Raw genomic sequence first — 21,089 nt, forward strand, 5'->3', positions numbered from 1 at the left:
AAGTCAGTAACAATAGAATTCCACAACCTGCAAAAGAATATATTAATAACACATGTATGCCCTACCCCCAAAATTATGACAAATTTAATGTATTTTCTCTGTGTTGTATTTGATGAGTGAAAATGTTTGCCTTTTTTAAAAATTTTAAACATGTTTTAGTCAACATGTCATAATTAGCAACCCTCAAAATACACAGTAAATTTTTAAGTGAAACCAGGACCACATTTTAAAGCCTAATTTGTTTATGTCAAAATCTACTCAAATTACTTCTATTCCACTTAGTAGGTCTGGATGCTTGAAGGAAACTAAGCTAGTTTTTATTTCCTTTTTTTTTTTTTTTTAATGTTACATTAAAAAAATATGAGGTCCCCATATACTCCCTACCCTCCTCACCCCACTCCTCCCCCCATAACAACAACCTCCTTCGTCATGAGACATTCATTGCACTTGGTGAATACATCTCTGAGCACCGCTGCACCTCATGGTCAATGGTCCACACCATAACCCACACTCTCCTACAGTCCACCCACTAAACTAGTTTTAAAATAAATCCATAAATATTCTTACTTCCAAATTGAAAATATCCAATTCCTTGCTAACAGAAGAGGGCGCTGTCGTCATTCCTCACATGATAGACAATACTTTACTCCTTAAACATTACCTACCTAGAGCTATAGGAAGGTCAGAATCAGTTCTTTTTAGATGATTATTCACTAGATCAAGCAAACTGGGAGAGGCTTCTGAAAACCTTTTTTTTTTTTAATGGGTTCACAGACTTTGGAAAATAATCCAGGTGTAAGGCTGTAATTGAATGAATTTCCAGGCGTCAATTTTATACTAAAATTCCTTTCTAAAAATTGTCTTCTATTTTAAAAGAATTGTAAAATATCCGTAATTTTACTGACTTGAAATATGCTATGCAAAAATGGAAAAATAATTTACAAACAGATTGAAGTCTTATAATAAATAGCCGTAAATCATTCGATGTTTATATGCAGGATTTTTTTTTTCAAATCTTGGAAATGTTAGCTTTAGGTGGAGATGCATAGATAGATTATGAACATCATAAAATATTAGAGCATTTATTTAGGGAAATAAATATCTTGTGTGGCTCACATTGTGAAAGAAGTCAGTGTTTATGAATAGTGTTTCTTTTCTATGTATTTCTCTAGTAGTACCTCATATAAAATAGAGAAACGTCAGATTTTCTTTTTGAATGTACCATGTTTTTTAATTTTTAAAAATTTGTACATAACAATTCTGTGAACAGTAGGCAAGAGAAATTATTTTAGTATCAACTTAGTTCTGTGTAAGCAACAGTTAAAGCAGCAAGGAATTATTTGTTCAGATGATCATTTGTGGAGTACTAGTATATGCTCGGCACTGTTATAGTGGATAAAAAGATTATAAGGACATGGTCTTCAGTTGAGGAGGCTCAGAAACTGTTTAGACGTAGTCCAGGTAGCCTGTCTGCATGTAGGCAGACCAAATGAATCATGAGCCATGTCTGAGGAGACCACACAGTGGAAAAAGAGAAGGGGGTAGCAATATACATTTGCTGAGTGCTTATTGTGTACTGAACCCTTTACTTGGTTAGTCTTATGTAGTTCTTGCTACTGTCCAGTGAGGTGATGATTTTCCCCATTGTACAGAAAGAGGAAGCAAGTCAAGAGAGCTCAAGTAATTTGTCCAATGCAACTCTGGCTAGCACACACCCACAGATGTGGGTTTACCTACAGCTAAAGCAAGTTAAGGCTCCACAGCCTTTCTAAACTTGCAACTACAGAGAAATCTTTTTCAAGGGAAAATATAAATGTGCTGATGCAAACAGTGGGTAGGGGTTGGAACTGGGATTCCTACCCATACCTTTGATTCCCAAGCCCTATTTCTTTTTTTCATGGTGTCTCTTGGTTCCAGCTCCAATTAGAGCTTATTCTGAATGGTAAAGATTGATAAAGATTCATGTCTTTGGAAAAGTCATTTAGGTACTAGAGCAATGGGCTTGAAGGAAGCTGTAGGTAGACTGACCCAATCTCCCTTTCTAGACCTTTCTCCCTTGCCTATCTCAACTCTCAAGGTTGTAAGCATTAAAAATGATTTCCCAGTGTCTCTTGCAGCTACCAGTGTCCATGTGACACAGTTCTGGCCAATGCAACAGAAGCACAAGTGTAGAGGTTTCTGGCAAAATCTTTGCTTTCCTGAGTCAGGCACTAAGGTTTCTTATTTCTCCTTCTTTCCCTACCCAAACGCAGACTGACACTGCTGGTGCAGCAGCTATTGCGGGACCACAAGGTGGAGCGCATAAAGGACAGGTGACTGGTAAAGTGGGAGGATCCTGCTGGCATCCTTCAGATGCTGGGCCAGGGCTAGAGGCTGACTCCCTAGGCTTCTTTTAGCCACCGTTGTAGGGTGTTCGGTGTTTTACAAAGGACACTATCTAATCCATACATATACATATGTATAAACGGAGTAAATTTTTATAGAAATAAATTAAGCTTATAATCATCAGTTTTTCATGGGATTTTAGGCACACTTTCAGGAGCTCAAAAATTAAATATTTTGAAAATATTCATAGTTAGTGAAGAGTTTATGCTATATGATTTACCACATATTATCTTTGTATCACTTTAAAACTGTTCATATAATCAGAAGAACAATTGAATTGTTTCTGTGTGCCCTGCCTCCAGGGATTTTGTGGAGAAGGGGATGAGGCTATGGGACAAGGTAGGGGTCTGGGAACTCCTTCTGCCTTCTGGGGCAGCCTCATCGTCCTGCCCAGGCATTAAATTTCCACGGGATTGCCCTCATTCTTCTGGGCTGGAATCTTCATTTTTGGAAGGGGTCTGTCTAACTTTGTCCCTGGTGGTTTACAGCCCTTTATTGAAACTCTACAAAGTGGACTCGGTGAAAACTTAATAAATCTCAGAAGCTTGGTCATAATTAGCCTTGTGTGGGGACTTAGAAAATGGGAATTGTTCTCTTCATCTCTTGAAATCTGTTTGCAGACATTTGATAGAGGAGATTAACTTGCTCTTTAAGTTCAGGTCTTCTATGGATGATGTCTAAAAATTAATGGGTATTGTAGGTTGAAGGAACTGTCTAAGTACTAAGATAATAACCATGTCAGTTTATTTACCATTCTAACACATTTCATATTTCACAGTGATTTTGCTCACAGAAATGATTTGTAAATTCTTAAACTGTGGGCATAAAATATGTTCTTGTCCTAACCTAGTTCTTCTGTAATATATGACACTGGGTTGTTTATTCTCATCTATATATATTCATTTTTTTAATTTTGAAGAATTATTCATTTTTTTAATCTCTTAGAAGGTAGAGCTCAGGGAAGAACACTAGTTTAAAATGACTTGAGATTATATGAGCTCCAACTAAACTAAATTGATTTGGCATTCAGTCTGATTGTTTGCAGTGAATAGTTCAATAAGACACAAAAACCTTTTCAGATCTATTAGAAAAGTCCAAGTTTTGTGGCTTTACATACAACCAGTTAAGAGCTAGTATTAATAAAACATTTAGGTGTATTTTTATCTACCAGGTGTTAGCCATTGTATAAACAGAATTATTCTGCATGGTTAAAATGATAGACTTTATTACTATTTAAGTTAGGCAGATAAAAATGCAATTAATGCAATTATACCATTAACAAAAAAGATTTCTAGCATTAAAAAGATTACTGATAGAAAATCCAACAATGCAAAGATTATTTTCTTGCACACCAAATCAAAGATTCAAACACTAAAAATGATTTCTGATGTTCCCAATAATCAGTGGCGCCTAACACAGGCATCAGTGAATATGTCATGGAGAATACACATGACTATAAGAAAAGAAACACACAGTTTAACATAGGGGAGCAAGACTTTCTGTGGTACAGCCTTCCTGACAACACTGATCAATTATAGACGTGATGGATCTCTTTTTTCGGGAATGTTTATCCAAGCCTATGTCAATTAATTCTAAAGGACTGTTGTCCTCTACTTCACTTTGGCTCCTCTGAATATCTTTCTTAAAATTTTCAAGGCTGAGATCTGAGGTTGCCTTCAGATCCTGTGGCAAATCGGGACTGAATTCTGACATCATATTTAAGGTTTCTGCATCTTTGTTGATGGATGATGGCACAATTTCTGTTAAATTTAAAAAGTGAGAGAAGGTGAAAACATATTCATGTCAAGGAGAATCAGGAAATTATAAAACTTTGCATGGCAACAAGGCAAGCATTGACTCAATATAATAAACATCGAAACCATCGGCAAGTGTCCTATTATCTGAAAAAGTAGCTTACTTACCGTTGGAAGCTTAAAGTTCTACAATATTACCAAGGTTCTGCCTCACTCCACTCCATCCCTGCGTTGTCTCTTCCCATGACTGTCATACAAATTTCACTTTGGTATCTTTCATTCTCCCTAATACTGATCTCTTATTTTTCTACAGTCAAACTGGCCATAGAAAACACTATTTGGCCACAGATATATTTTCCTTACTTGAGTAATTTTCTTCCATTGATAAGCAATTTTGTGCTATGATAGTAACTCTTGCAAAGCATATTAATTATTTTAGGCAATCAAGTGTTCCGTGGTGGCAAATTACTTCTTCCAGATAGTTAAAAGGCTGAATTTTCAATTGCCCTGATCTAAGAGACAGGTGATACAACTCTGACTTCCTCAAACATCTATTTAACAATTTCTCTTCCCCATAATATTTACTTCAAATCAATGGTATTTTACATTAAAGAGAGAAATGGATAAAAGAACATTAACTCCAAACCACTGTCTTTAAACAGTTTACATATGACCCTCCTAGGTATTCCCAGTCATATCAAGGAAACTCCTAGGTATATTTCTGAGAGAAATGAAACATATATCCAAGTAGAAATTTGCACATGAATGTTTATAACAATATTATTCATAATAGCCATGAGGTGGAAACATCCCAAACTTCAATCGTGAAATAGATGAACGAAACGTATACAGACCATGGAATATTGCCACAAAAAGGAAGTAAGTACAGACTGATGCAACAGCTTGGATGAATCTTGAAAACATTAAGCTAACTGAAAAAGGCAGTCACAAAAGATCACATACTATTTGATTCCATTCATATGACATTCTAGAATAGGTAAATCTTTAGGGATACATAGATTAGTAATTGCTTAGGACTTGCAGAGCAGAGGGATGGTATAGGAAGGTGAGACCTAAAGAGTGCGGGGTTTCTTTTTGAGGTAATGAAAATATTTTAAGGTTGACTGTGGTGATGGTTGCACATATCTAAGAATATACTAAAAACCATTCAGTTGTACACTTTAAAAGGGTGAATTTTATGAAGTGTGAATTATATCCCAATAAGGCTGTTTTAAATAGAGATTAGTATTTGTGTGGTGTTGGTGCACTGAGTACTAATGTACTGTGTGTGCTGCTTATTCCAATGCTGTGGATCAGCCACTGCTCAAGTTCTATGTGTCCCCTGGGAAGAAACCTATTCTTCAAAAGCATCACAGTATACGCAAAAGTGAAGGCGGGAACTTTTACTGGGAACCAGCTGTAACCAGCTCATGTCTTCCGTCTTCTTTATGCCGTTAAGCTTAGTTTGAACATTCAGTGACTGATACCACGTCTCTCTGGCGATGCCAGGTCCTTCCACTGCCTCCTGCGGAGCCTGTGGGAGCATTAATGCCCTCGCGGCTTCCCCTTCCTTCACCCCGTCACCCTGGTTGATAGGTGGTGAAGTGCACAAGTGCCTCTCAGTAAGGCAGTTTGCTATTACCGCAACTTTCCGGGCTTGCTGTTGAGATTGTGGGCGAGAACCTGGAATAAAAGCAAGCTACAAAGAAAACGCCAACTTCAGGCGGCGGCGACGATACCGTGCGCGCTAAGCGCGGGCAGCCAATGAGAGCTCAAGCGGGCCTTGCCGGCCGCAGTTTCCGTTGGGCCGCAGGCCGCCGCCAACCAATGGGAAGTGTAGACCGGCGGGGGCGCTCGCGCTCACCTTTGCGAGGTCGGAATCCCGCCTGTGACTCTTCCAGGCTCAGAGCCCTAGTGTTCCAGTTGAGCTGGCCGCAGATACGGATGATTTCACGGATTAATTCGCGGCCGCATAGCTGAATTTTGTTCTCTTGGGCCGAGAGCTCTCTGGGGAGCTGGCCGAGCAGCAGCCAGACTCCTAACAGGACGGACAGGAACCGGCGCGCCATCCTGGACCCAGATTCTCCTGCTCTGAGGCTATCTGCCTTCTCTAAGGGTTGCTGCTGTTGCCCTCGGGCTGCTGTCCCAGCCTGGCTCCACCAGGCTTTTATAGCCCTGGGTCTACCTCTTAGACCTTGAGTTTAAGGTCCCCAGCCCCACCCCTTTCCCCACTTTCCTCCACAGAATTTTCCTCTCTCCTTTTGTTTACCTTCTGTGCCCTCCCTCCACTAGCCCATCCTTCCTCTGCTCTTGGCCGGCCCTTTTCAGTTTTTTTCCTGTCTTCCCTTACCCTCAAACCACTTTGTGTGCCCACGTAAAGTTAATATTTGAAGACCTTTCTTTATTAGAAAGCAAGAATAGCCATTACACTAAATTACATAAACATTAAATTAATATCACCCATATTCTCACAACACAGAAATTTCCAGTGTGAATATTTGTGTACCCTTCCAATCTACACACATTTACATTTAAATAGTATAGTATCTGTTATATAACGGATAAATTGATCAATTATTGACAAGTGGATCAATTTAAATCCGAATCCTGTTACGACTGTAAAATTCCCGATATTTTACGTTTACAGCTCACATTCCCATTCCTTATTGCAGAGGATCAGGATCTTAAACACAGATCTTAGGAGGTCTGTACTTAAATGTGCCCTCCAGGAATCCTGACAAGGACTGATAACAGTCGCCTCTAGGCTTCTTATGATTTGAAGGAAAGCTGGATTGGTAGATTTTACGGTGAGGAGAAATCAGACACTATTACTTTCTACCAATTTTACTTCCACTCCTTTGGGAGACTATAACCAGGTGTCTAAATATATTAATTTGAGATTTTATTCTTTATCACTGGAAACTGGAGGACAAACATATTTACATACATGGAAACAGAAAAGATTTTTTTAAAGCAGTGGAGGGAGTAGATGTAACTCAGGCAGTTGGGCACCCACCTCCCACATGAGAGGTTCCAGGTTTGGTTCCCGGAGCCCCAAAGAAGACAAACAGACAAAGAGAAAAAACAAACAATGAGCAAATGGAACAAGCAGCCATGGGCGGGGGGGGGGGGGGGGGGGGGGGGGGGTAAGGGGGAAGCTTTATAAAAAAAATAAAAAAGCAGTGGAATCCCACAATCTCAGAAAGAACATTTTGGTAACACATTTTCCAATATGAAAATATTATCTCTTTATTGTCGTTTTACAGTGTTCTATGTTTGGTGTATTTGGTGAGCGGTACTTTTTTAACTTTAAAGAGATCAAACACAGTTTTTCAGGTAATATGCTCATTAAACAACCCTTCTAGATGTTCAGTAAACTTTTAAGGACAGATAGAACCACTTTTTTCAATAACTCTTTGTGTTCAAAATCTATCAGTTAGCTCAGCTCCACTCAGGTAAATCAGGGACTTGGAAGAAGTTAGGGTAGTTTTGAAATAAGTAACGACTCGACAATCTCTTAGTTACAAAAACAACTATAGTATGGAATGATTTTAAATTTCTGAATCACTGTCAATTTGAACAGGGGCAAATAGTTTTGACCAAATGCTAAGCATGGTGTAACTCTTCAAGTAACACCTCACTAGAGCAGGCTCAGAATCTGTGCTTTTAGGTGGGTTGTTAAATTTTGAAGTTCAGAAGGAATTTTTGTGGGTTGACAGTCCCTGCAAAAATAATCCTCCTGAAAGGCTGTCCCTGAAAATAATTGCTTGTTTAAAAATGTAAATTTCCAGGATGGTTTATTACTTTGCCTCTGCGGTCTTATGTCATTCTTGCAACTTGTCCAGTGCAACATTGGCTAGCACACAGGCGTGGGCTCACCTACTGCTAAGGGCCACAGGAAATGATTTGCCACATGTTATCTTTGTGTCACTTAAAAAAAGTTCTATGATCAGAAGAGGGAATTGGATTTTTTGCATGCCCTGCCTCCAGGGATTTTGCAGAGAAGGGGATGAAGGATGTGGGCTAGGGTAAGCGTCTGGGAGTTCCTTCTGCATCTGGGTCTGCCTCTTTGTCCTGCCCAGACATTAAATTTCCAGGGCCTTGTGCGCATTCTTCTGGGTTGGACTCTCCATTTCAGGGAGAACTGTGCCTGACTTTGTACCTAGACAAAGTGTCTGCAGACCCCTTTTGAATTCCCTTGTTTGCAGTATTCTTCCTGTACCATCTCCCAGTCTCCAATACTTCCAGCTGGAATCTTCCAGGGATTCTAAGGGAAATTCACTTTTTCTTCAATACTTTTATATTATTCTTTTATACTTTACCATCTACTCAGGTCTTAATATGAATTCCTTACTCTTTTGTCTGACTTGTCAACAACAGACAATCCAAACCTAATCTCTATGACATTCAAGGCTGCAATGGATTTATTTATGTACCTTTGAAGATTTATTTCTCTTCCCCCCCCCCCCCCCCCCCGTTGTCTGCTCTCTGTGTCCATTCACTGTGTGTTCTGTGTCCGCTTGCGTTCTTGTCAGGCAGCATGGGGAATCTGTGTCTCTTTTCGTTGCGTCATTTTGCTGCATCAGCTCCCCGTGTGTGCAGTGCCACTCCTGGGCTGCATTTTTTTCATGTGGGGTGGCTCTCCTTGCAGGGCACACTCCTTGTGCATGGGGCACCCCTGTGCAGGGGGCACCCTTGCGTGGCACGGCACTCCTTGAGCGTGGCAGCACTGCATGTGGGCCAGCTCACCACATGGGCCTGGAGGCCCTGAGTACCGAAACCTGGACCTCCCATATGGTAGGTGGACACTCTATCAGTTGCGCCACATCCACTTCTCAGATTTATATTTTATTTCTGTATTTCCTCCATCATTTTAATGGGATTTGGGGAAGAAGATGTGTTAAAGCCTGTATTATTTCAACAGCCTGAATCAGAAATCAGTGCTGACTCTACTTCTCATAGGTACAACTGGACTCACTCTAAGGACTTCTCTTTTCACTTCAGGTTATCATGCTACTTTATCAAGAAGAAAGAAACAAAGAATGAATGGAAATTTGGGATCTTCAAAGAGTCCCTTTCTCAGCAAACCCTTGATTAAGAGATTAGGAAAGAAATAATTTCGTTTTCTTTTTTCCCCCACACTTCTTATTTCTATGCATAAAACAGAAGTATCTGCTGGTGGAAAGTGTCATCCCACTAAATGGAAACCCCATGTGAATAGTTTACGCTAATGACACATGCTTATCATATAGTAGTCACTCAGCAAATGAATAGGACCCAAATATTCTAGTTTAAATGATCATCATTAATGTCAACTGAAACAACATATCTTCTTTTCTTTGTTCTTGAAGAACAACCTAAAGGAACCTGAATAAACAAGGGAATTCAGTTCAGACTGCATAATATATTCTAGGGTTCCCATGGTCTCTACATTAGCCTTCCTCAGCTCCTCATTCTTAACCCAGTGTTGATAGAAAACGGGTCCTTTCTGAAGGAGAAATCTTGTTCTCTTTTTAAACTTTCAGTGTTTTCCCATTGCTTCCAATATGTAGTCTGAGTTCCATAGCTGCTTCTAAAGATCCTTTATGATCCCCTACCTGTATTTGATCTTCCACTTCCACCACTCAGCCCTTAGCCCTGTTGATTCAATGGCAGTTGCCCCAAAATCCATGCTTCTAGATCATTAATTTTTCAGCCTCCCTCTGCCTCTCTTAGTCCTCCCTTTGTCCAATTTCATTGCTTGGCTATCTCCTGTAAGGAGAGCCACCCAGCACGAAAGAAAGTTCAGCCTGCCCATGAGTGGCACTGCACACACAGAGAGCTGATGCAGCAAGATGACACAACAAAAAGAGACACAGATTCCTGGGGCTGCTGACAAGAATGCAAACAAACACAGAAGAACACACAGCAAATGGAGACAGAGAGGGAGAGAAATAAATAAAATAAATAAATCTTTAAAAAGAAAATGAGTAGTCATTTTATGAGAAATGTGGTATACAATCAACTGCTTAACACATAAAGGTTTGTAATGGGTTATTGGTTTCAAGTTATAGGCTAGAGTGATAATAGTGGAGTGCGAGTATGCTTTGTGGATACGTCATTAAACATAGAAAAATCACATTAGGAAACATTCACTGAGTGCTTAATATCTGCCATAAACTTCATATCCATTATCTCATTTTAGCCCCTCTCAGCACCCTCTGAGCTAAATAATATTAACATCCTCAAATAACAGGTGCAGTTCAGTCATGTGTGAGGGTTGTCAAACCAAGCCTTTCTTTCTGCTGAGCTCAGGAACTCTTAACTCTGTATATTTACCACAATTTCCTGAAAAATTTTACAAAACTCATTTCATTTTGCTCACATGACAAACATTTAAGGCAGGATTTAACCCTCAGCAAGACTCTGAGTTGATTTGTAGGGAACACACAAGTTCAGTGTCCTTTCCATCACACCCAAGTTTTTTCTCCCCTTGGTGCCTGTGAGGCAGTCAACACTCAGCAATGACATATGAATTTGATTTTATAAATTAACTAGAGTTTGAGTTTTTATAATTAACATATACAAATATATAACAAAGTGTCTTCATCCTTCGAAGATGAAAAACACATTTCTGACCCTTTATTCCTTCACCCACTTAAAATCAAAGCAATTCAACCAGTTTAAAATACCAGTTCTGAAATCCTTCCCTATTAAAGATCCCTGGTGAAGGATGTGGGCTCTTCCTGTTTCTTTACCTATTGAAAATACCATTTGGGACTTGGGAAATGAGTTAATAAAAAGAATAGATAATAAAGAAAAATGTCTATAGATTTTTAAAATCATATTTTAACTTAGTATATTATAAAATACCAGTCAAACTTTGGTGCATTAAACATATAAAACATGAACATTAACAAAACAATTGAAAATTGAATTTTTTTCATAATGTTTTTGAAGGTAGCATTTTTTATATAGCTCAAAATTGCATAACTGAAGTTAGGGCTTCACAGCTTTTCCAAGCACAATTAAGACTTCGTGTGTCCTTTAAAAGAAACAAAGAAACCATTTAAAAGGGAAAAAATAAAAGTGCTCACCCATATAGCAGGTAAGGGCTGAAACTGGGTTTCCTACCCACATCTGCTTGATTCCAAAGTCTACTTTATTTTTTTCCTATGTATCTTTTGGTCTTGAAGAAGAAATTGATAAAATAACTTACGTGAGTGAATATCATGGGAGGAGATTTAGAAACCTACAAAAAGTTTAAGTTAAAGAAATGAAGGGGAGCAGATATGGCTCAATCAGTTGAGTGCCTGCTTCCCACATGGGAGGTCCCGGGTTTGGTTCCTGGTGCCTCCTAAGAAACCAACAAATGAAAAACAGACAACAAGCAAACAAATAAAAAACCAACTCAGGGGTGCCAATGTTGCTCAGTGCTTGAGTGCCAGCTTCCCACATATGAAGTACTGTGTTTAATCCCTGGCCCAGGTAACTTAAAAAAAAAAAAAAAGATAAATATTTAGAACATTAATTCATTAAAAGAAAATGCCAAGACTAAACAATTATTCTTCCTATTCTATATACGACTTTGGTCACCAAACTAACTTAAATAAAATATCCAGAGTTCTTATTTCGTTTCTCTTTTCTTCACTTCCCATATCTAACTGGCATCCAAGTTACAAACTCTACTTTTATAACACTTCTCTCCATCCCTATTATTGCTGGTGTTTTCTTTTTTTGCCATCAAATATTTCAAGCAAAAGAAAGATATGGAGCTATGCTGGCCAATATTAATGGTCACATATGGCCACTGAGCACTTAAAATGAGTTCATTTCAAATTGACACATGCTGTAAATGTAAAACACACACTGGATTTTAAAGAATTTGTATAAAAATGAATGTAAATTATAACATGAATGATTTTTACACTGAATACATGTGAAATTATAATATTTTGGATATATTGAGTTAAATAAAATCTATTAAAGTTCATTACACCTGTTTTGTTTTACCTTTTAAAGGTGGCTACTAGAAACATTTTAAATTACATATATGGTTTTCATTTGTGGCTTGCATTATATTTCTAATGGAGAGTACTGGAATAGAGAATAATTTAATGACACCCATTTACTCAGGACCCACATATCGTACAGCCCCAATTATGAATAATGACACAATGAACAGTGCTGTGCAAATATCTGTTTGAGGCCCTGCTTTCAATTCTCTGGGGTACATACCTTGTAGTGGAATTGCCAGGTCATGTGATAGTTGTATACTTAGCTTTCTGAGGGCTCACCAAACGATCTTCCAAAGCAGCTGCACCATTTTACATTGCCACCAACAATGAATGAGTGTTTCTCTTTCTCCACATCCTTTCCAACACTTGATATTTTCCATTTTTAACAGCAGCCATTCTAATAGATATGAAAAGGTATTCATTTTGGTTTGATTTGCATTTGCCTGATGGCTAATGATGTTGAGCATCTTTTCTTGTGTTTTCTGGCCATTTGTTTATCTTCTTTGGAGAGATGCCTGTTCAAATCTTTTGCCCATTTTTAAGTTGGCTTGTCTTCTTTTTGTTAAGTTAAAAGATTTCTTTTTTTTTTAAAGCACTTTTTAAAAAAAAAAAAAAGATTTATTTCTTTATTTCTCTCCCCTTCCCCCCCCCCACCTCAGTTGTCCTCTCTCTGTGTCTATTTGCTGCATCTTCTTTGTCCGCTTCTGTTGTCAGTGGCACAGGAATCTGTGTTTCTTTTTGTTGCGTCATCTTGCTGTGTCAGCTTTCCGTGTGTGCAGTGCCGTTCCTGGGCAGGCTACACTTTCTTTCACGCTGGGCGGCTCTCCTTACGGGGCACACTCCTTGCGCGTGGGGCTCCCCTACGCGGGGGACACCCCTGTGTGGCAGGGCACTCCTTGCGTGCATCAGCACTGTGCATGGGCCAGCTCCACATGGGTCAAGGAGGTCCGGGTTTGAACCACAGACCTCCCATGTGGTAGACGGACGCCCTAACCACTGGGCCAAGTCCGCCGCCAAAGATTTCTTTATATATACTGGATATTAATCCATATATTAGAAATACATTCTCCCATTGTATAGGTTGTTCTTGTACTTTCATGATAAAGTCCTTTGAGGACCATACGTTTTTTTTTATTTTGATGAGGCCCCATTTTTCTCTTTTTTGTTTTGTTTGTTGTGCTTTGGGTGTAAAGTCTAAGAATTCACTGCCTAACACAAGATCTTGAACATGCTTCCCTATGTTTTCTTCTAGGAGTTTGATAGTTCTTGCTCTTTTATTTAGGCCTTTGATCTATTTTGAATTGATTTTTGTATATATGATGTGAAGTAGGGGTCCTCTTTTTTTGCAAATGGAGATCCAGTTTTCCCAGCAACATTTGTAGTAGTCCCTGCCACCTTATCAAAATTCAGTTGGCTATAAATGTGAGGGTTAATGTCTGAGCTTGTCTGTTTTTGTGTCAGTACCTTGTTGTTTTGATTATTGTGGTTTTGTAATAAGTTTTAAGTTTGAAAAATGCGAATCCACCAACTTCCTTCTTCTTTGGCAAGAAGGCTTTGGCTATTCAGGGTCCTTATGCTCCTATATAAATTTGATTCTTGGTTTCTGCAAAGAAGGTTGTTGGAATTTTTATTGGAATTGTACTGAATGTATAAGTTGCTTTGGGCAATATTGACATCTTGACAATATTTAATCTTCCAAGCCACAAACATGGAATATCCTTCCTTTTCTTTATTTTATTTTATTTTTTTTAAAGATTTATTTATTTATTTAATTCCCCCCCTCTCCCGGTTGTCTGTTCTCTGTGTTTATTTGCTGCATCTTGTTTCTTTGTCCGCTCCTGTTGTCATCAGCAGCACGGTGATGGGCAGCGCCATTCCTGGGCAGGCTGCATTTTCTTTCGTGCTGGGCGGCTCTCCTTACAGGGCGCACTCCTTGCGTGTGGGGCTCCCCTACGCGGGGGACATCCCTGCGTGGCAGGGCACTCCTTGCGCGCATCAGCACTGCGCATGGGTCAGCTCCACAGGGGTCAAGGAGGCCCGGGGTTTGAACCGCGGACCTCCCATGTGGTAGACGGATGCCCTAACCACTGGGCCAAGTCCGTTTCCCTCCTTCCTTTTCTTTAGGTCTTCTTTCATTTCTTTTAGCATTGTTTTGTAGTTTTCTGTGTACTAGCCCTTTACATCCTTGTTTAGGTTTATATTTGTTTCTTTTAGTTGCTGTTGTGAATGAAATTTTTTTCTTGATTTATTTTCTAATTGTTCATTGCTTGTGAATAGAAACACTGCTGATTACGGGTGTTGATCTTGTACCCACCACTTTACCGAATTTATTTATTAGCTCTAGGAGCTTTGTTCTGGAATTTTCAGGATTTTCTGTATGTAGGATCATATCATCTACAAATGAGGAAAGTTTTACTTCTTCCTTTCCAATTTGGATACCTTTTATTTCTTTTTATTGCCTAATTACTCTAGCAAAACTTCCCACAATGTTGAATAGCAGTGGTGACAGTGGACATTCTTGTTTTGTTTCTCATCTTAGAAGGAAGGCTTTCAGTCTTTTAACAATTAAGTAGGATGTTAGCTGTAGATGTTTCATATATGCCCATTATAATGTTGAGGAAATTTCCTTTTATTCCTAGGATTCTTACTGTTTTTATCAAGAAAGATGTTGTATTTCATCAAATGTCTTTTCTGCATTAGTTGAGCTGGTCGTTTTTTTCCTTCATTCTGTTAATGTGGTGTATTAATTGATTTTCTTATGTTGAACCAACTGAGCATACCAGAGATAAATCCCACTTGATCATGGTATATAATTTTTTTAATATGCTGTTGGATCCAGTTTGCTATTATTGTGTTGAGGATGTTTACATCTATATTCATAAGAGATATTGGTCTGTAGTTTCCTTTCCTTGTGGTATCTTTTTTAAAAGAGTGTCCTGTCCCCCCCTCTTCCCCCCCCCCCCCCATTGGAGTCGTGGGCCTGAAGGGTATTGGGAATGAAAGACAAAGAGAGATTGGGATCAGGGGATCTGAGAGCATTGAAGCCTCAAGCTCATCAGACAACTTTATTGATTACAAGGGGGTCTTATATACCCCAGTGTACGTGCAAAAAAGCAGGTATAGGTAGCCTACATGCCTATACACACAAACACTAGCCTACAAGATAGGTAGCCTACGTGCCTATACACACAAACACTAGCCTACATGACATTAAGGAGCAACATGTACTAACTATCAGCATTACCTATAGTCTAAGGAATTTTTTAAAAAATCTTATCTCAAGGTACAAAGCCTAAATGTTTTATTCATTACAAAAAGTATGTGCTCATTTTTTCTTTCAACCTTTATCAGCTTCAACCCATTTGCCGGGAACTCCCAAATCACTGCATTCCTTAGGTTGCAAGTGTAGTCATGGAGACAGCACAAGCATACAGACAGCACGTCTCTCCTTTAGAGGCCACTGTGCCTCAGTTTCCAACACCCCCCCCCATTGTTTTGTGCTCATTGTCTGTTCTTTGTGTGCTCATCTTCTTTTTAGGAAGCACCGGGAACCAAACCCAGGACCTCCCATGTGGGAGGGAGATGCCCAATGGGTTGAGCCACATCCACTCCCACAAATTGTTGTTTCTCTCATTGTGTTTCTTCATTGCATCATCTTGTTGCATCAGCTGGCCGCACCAGCCTGTCACATCAGCTTGTTTTCTTGCTCATCTTCTTTAGGAGGCACTAGGAACCAAACCTGGGACCATCCATGTGGTAGGTGGGCACCCAACTGCTTGAGACACATCTGCTTCCCTCTTGTGGTATCTTTATCTGATTTTGGTGAAAGGGTTATGTTGGCCTCGTAGGATGAATTAGGGAGTGTTCCCTCCTCTTTAACTTTTTTGGAAGAGTTTGAGCAGAATTGGAGTTTAGTCTTATTGGAATGTTTGGTAGAATTCCCCTGTAAACCCATCTGGTACTGGACTTTATTTGTCGGGATGTTTTTGATAACTGATTTAATATTTTTACTAGTAATTGTTTTGTTGAGATCTTCTATTTCTTCTTGAGTCAATGTAGGTAGTATGTGTGTTTATAAGAATTTGTCCATTTCATCTAGGTTATCCAGTTTGTTGTGTATGCAGTTGTTCAAAATATCCTCTTACAGTCCTTTTTATTTCAGTGGGATTTGTAGTAATGTCTCCCTTTTCATTTCTGATTTTCATTATTTGTATCCCCTCTCTCTTTTTCTCTCTCAGTATAGCTAAAGATTTGTCCATTTTTTAAATCTTTTTAAAGAACCAACTTTTGGTTTTGTTGGTTCTCTCTATTTACTTTTTGTTTTCTACCCCACTTGTTTCCTATCTAACCTTTCTTACTTCTTTACTTCTCTTTGCTTAGGGTTTAGTTTGCTCTTCTTTTTCTAGGTCTTCCATTTTTGAAGTTAGGTCTCTGATGTGAATTCTTTCTTCTTTTTAATGTAAGTGTTCAGATTTATAAATTTCCTCTCTGTACTGCCTTCCTTGAATCCCACAGGTTTTAGTATGTTGCATTTTCATTTTCATTCACCTCGATATTTCCTAATTTTGCTTCTGATTTCCTCTTAAACCCATTGGCTGTTTAAGAGTATGTTGTCTAATTTCCACATATTTGTGAATTTTCCATTTCTATGTATGTTATTGATTTCTCTTGTGGTTAGAGAAGATACATTGTATGACTCCAATATTTTTGTATTTATCAGACCTTGTTTCATTACCCATATATGGTCTACCCTGCAGAATGGTCCATGTGTACTCAAGAAGAATATGTATTCTGTTTTCTTTGGGTGCAGTGTGCTATATGCTAATAGGTCTAGTTTGGTTTAGTTTATCATTCAAGTCCTGTATTTCTTTATTAATCTTCTGCCTAGAAGTTTTACCCATTATTTAGAATGGTGGGTTAAAGTCTCCTACTATTAATATAGATCTGCCAGTTTGTCTCTTCAAATCTGTCAATATTTGCTTCATATATTTCGTAGCTCTTAGGTACATTTACATTTATAATTGTTATATATTCTTATTTAATTGTATCCTTTATCAGTATATAAAGACTATCTTTGTCCTTTGTAATTGTTTTTGACTTAAAATCTATTTTATCCAATGTTATTATAACCATCCTAGCTCTCTTGGTTACTGCTTGCATGGTATATTTTTTTCCATCCTTTAACCATCAACCTACCTGTATCTCTGACTTTAAGGTTAGTCTCTTGCATATAGTTGGGTTAATCCATTCTGCCAATCTCTGCTTTAGAATGGAGAGTTTAATCCATTTACATTTAAAGCCATTACTGGTAATAGAGGTCTTTTTTCTGTCATTTTGCTATTTAGTCTTTGTAAGACATAACATTTTTGTCTCTCACTTCCATTAAAGCCTACTTTTATGTTTATTTGCTTTCTTGTGTTGTACAATCTAGAGTGCTGTCTAATTTCTTCCTGGATATATTTTTCATCTGTTTCCTTGTGGTTACCATAGAGTTAACATTTAACATTCCAAAAATATAACAGTTATACTTTGTTTGATACCAACTTAACTTCAATAGCATGCATATATACTTTTCCTATACTCCTGTGATCCACATCCATTTTTTCATAATTGCAACCACTTATACCATTGTACATGGTATGTCCAAAACTATAGATTTATCATTACTTTTTTTTTAACTTTTAACATATTCATACCATATTTACTGAAACTGATGTACAGATATTGAGATAATAGCTTTCAAACAAGGTAACATTTGTGTTTACATTGTGGTTTATACTTTAAGCTATACAATTTTCTAAATTTTTAGTTATCCTACATTTTACATTATGATTTACATTTTAGCCTATCAGCCCCTATATATTTTTGGTGTAATTTTACATGTTTTATATCCATCCTTGCATACTCTTGTGAAACACTTCTATTGCCCTCACAGTTACGTTGGTTCCATCTATTCAATACCTATTTCCCCCTCCCCTTAGGGCCCACAGTGACAGTCAATCTTCATTTCTTGAAGAGCCATGTTCAGAGATACTTGCAACAGTGTTGAGGGCTTGACATGCTCAACTGCCCTAATGCCTTGGGAGCCACCATTTCTCTTAGATTTATCATTACTTTTTATTCATTTGCATTTTAACACCTGTAGGAAGTATGAAGTGGAGTTACACACCAAACAATATAATATGATAATATTGGCATTTATAATTAGCCAGATGGTGACTTTTACTGCAGGTCTTTATTTCTTTACACTGCTTTAAGCCACTTTCAAATGTACCTTCTATTTAATCTGAAGAACTTCCTTTAGCATTGCTTTTAGGGAAGTTCTAGTGGTGATGAACTCCCTGATCTTTTTATCTGAGAATGTTTCACTATTGCCCTTATTTTTGAAAGAGAGTCTTGCTGGACATAAAACTCTTGGCTGGCAGTTGTTTTCTTTCAGCACTTTAAGTATTTCAACCCACTCCCTCTTGCCTCTGTGGTTTCTGATGAGAAATTGGCAATCTAATTGGGACTCCCTGGTACATAACATGTTGCTTTTTCTCTTGCAGCTTTCAGAAATCTCTCCTTGTCCTTTGCATTTGACAGTGTAATCAGTATGAGACAGCATATATTTTTCTTCATGCTTATCTTGTTTGGTGTTCTCTGAGCTTTATGGATGCGTATATTCTCATCTTTTGCTAAGTTTGGGAAGTACTCTGTTATTATATCTTTGAGTATTCCTGCTGTCAATTTATCTCTTTCTTCTCCTTCTAGGTCTCCTATAATGCATATATTTGTGTGCTTGATGGTGTCCCATAGTTGTCTTAGGTTATTTTCACTTTTATTATTTCTTTTTTTTCTTCCTGCACTTCAGCCTGCAGCCTGACTAATTTCAAGTGTCTTGTCTTTAAGTTCACTGATTCTTTCTTCTGTCAGCTCCAATCTGTTCTCTTTTTTTCTTCCTTCTGTTTTCCAATCTGTACTTGAAACCATGTTCTTGGGCATTTTACATTTCTGTACTGTCATCTTCAACTCCAGTAGGTTCTGTTTGGTTCCTTTTTAAAATTTCTATCTCTTTGCTAAGAGCCTCATACTATTCATTCACTGTTTTCCTGATATCATGAAAGTTCTTTCTCTATACTTTCCTTCATTTCCTTGAGCATTTTAAAGATAATTCTTAAAGCCTTTTTGTTTTGTTTTGTTTTTGCTATGTCCACATTCTGGTATTCTTCATTGGTGTTTTCTTTATTTTATCCTCTTCTTCGGGTGGTTTTCATTTTCTGTTTTTTGTTTGTTTGTCTTGTACTCTTTTGTTGCACCCTGTACATTTTAATATTTTAAAATGTTATCTCTGGGATTTATTACCTGGGATGTCTGTTTCTTAGTTTTCTAACCAGCTGGTGATAAGACAAGAGTTTCTTGAATTTCAGTCCTCCTATCAGGAAGGTCTTCCCAATGTGAATGAAGTGTCCAGGGTTTTCCCTGTGTGTCTGGGCCTCTGTCTTGTCCTGGGCTTTTGCTTCTTAGTTATTTTGAAGTTTTCCTGTTTACAGGAGTTTGATTGTCCCTTTCATTTCCCATTAGGCAGACCTCCCTCTCCCATGTATTTGAAGCCAGAAGTTCCCCACTCTGAACACCTCTACAGTTTTTTTTTACTCAAGCTGCTTTTGCCTGGAGCGCTAATTCTGGGTGGAAGGTCACCCTGGAGAGGACTTTCCCAAGTTTTAGTCTTTTCCATCCAAAACAGGCTGAGGACTCATGAGGGGAGTGCAGACCAGGTCCAAGTGACTTAGGGAGGATAAGGGGACCAAAACCTTCTCTGATGGTTCCCCAAGGCTGTGCTTTCCTGGCCTGCCCAGTAAATGTAGCCCTTCAGCTAACTGTCCCCTATAATGCTGAGGAAGTGCTGCATCTTTAATCTTTACTGCCTCTGCCCTTGTCCAGTGAGGTTTGAAACAATGGTTCCTGTTGCCTTTGCCCAGATGGGTTAAAACAGTGGCTGTCACTGCCTTTGTCTGGGTGGGTTGAAACAACAGCTGCCCTCAAAGCTGACACCAAGTGACCCAAATTCACTAAACAAACCCAATATCAGTGATCAGCTGTGTACACCCCTGTTCTTGGGGAAGAGGATTTTTATACTGCTTTCTCTCACCAGCCACTAGCCAGGAAGTTGGACACCACAGCAGTCTGTCATGAGAGTGAGGGGGATGGGTGCCCTGGATTCTGTACAGTGTTCTTCTGACCTCTGGAGTTTCAAAATAGTTCTTTCAGATAGTTGCTACCTGTTTAATAGTTGTTTTGATGGAAGGGCTGATTCTTGGAGCTCCCTACTCTGCTGTCTTCCTTGGAAGTCCCTCTGTTGTTGTCTTGTTTTGTTTACAACAAGATGTATCCCTAAACAAGCTATAGTATTGTGGAGGGTGTATTTTTAAGTCAACCGAATACATCCTTCTGCAAATTAGTTTTTTCACTTAACTTAATATTTCTGATATCTGTCTCTGTTAATGTATGTAGTTTTCATTCATTTTATTGCTGTATTATATTCTATTATATGACTATATCCAATTCATTTTCTATTTTCTTGTTTATGGACTTTTAGGTTGTTTCTAATTTTTATTATTAGAGCAATTTCTGCAATGAACGTCTTTGCACATGTCTCTTGTATACATTTGACCATTTCTCCAGTGCACCTAGAAGTGGAATTGCTGGGTTTCAAGTTAGGTGCTTTTTCAGCTTTGCATACATGATCAAATTGTTCTCCCAAATGTTCTAATGACTTACACTCCCACTGGCAGTAAATGAGAATTCTCACTGACTGCTTTTTATTCTCACCAACATTTGATATTATCAGACTTTTGCATATTTTTCCAATTTGAAAAGTATAAATGGTATCTCATTGTCATTTTAATTTGCATTTTCCTGATTCCTAGTGCAATTTGGCCTGTTTTCAACTGTTATTGCCTGTTTAGTTTCC

General features: G+C 38.4%; 1 protein-coding gene across 1 annotated transcript; it reads right to left on the reverse strand.

The window, feature by feature from the left end:
• Positions 1-2,684: 2,684 nt before the first annotated feature.
• LOC101415097 (prorelaxin) lies at positions 2,685-6,208 on the reverse strand. Its single transcript, XM_004457419.4, has 2 exons — positions 6,004-6,208; positions 2,685-4,145 (listed from the first exon to the last, which is right to left on the reverse strand). The coding sequence occupies exons 1-2, from the start codon at positions 6,206-6,208 to the stop codon at positions 3,862-3,864; spliced, it is 489 nt and encodes a 162-aa protein (XP_004457476.1). The 3' UTR covers positions 2,685-3,861.
• Between the last annotated feature and the right edge of the window lie 14,881 nt (positions 6,209-21,089).

Source organism: Dasypus novemcinctus, chromosome 8 (genome assembly GCF_030445035.2).
Source record: "Dasypus novemcinctus isolate mDasNov1 chromosome 8, mDasNov1.1.hap2, whole genome shotgun sequence".
NCBI classification, from domain to species: Eukaryota; Metazoa; Chordata; class Mammalia; order Cingulata; family Dasypodidae; genus Dasypus; species Dasypus novemcinctus.

What these genes read in the sequence shown, in the direction of transcription:
- LOC101415097 (XM_004457419.4), bottom strand. Translation starts at nt 6,208, where the DNA reads ATGGCGCGCCGGTTCCTGTCCGTCCTGTTAGGAGTCTGGCTGCTGCTC. An exon ending in GGGATTCCGACCTCGCAAAG is followed by an intron (nt 4,146 to 6,003) that starts GTGAGCGCGAGC and finishes TAAATTTAACAG; the next exon opens with AAATTGTGCCATCATCCATC.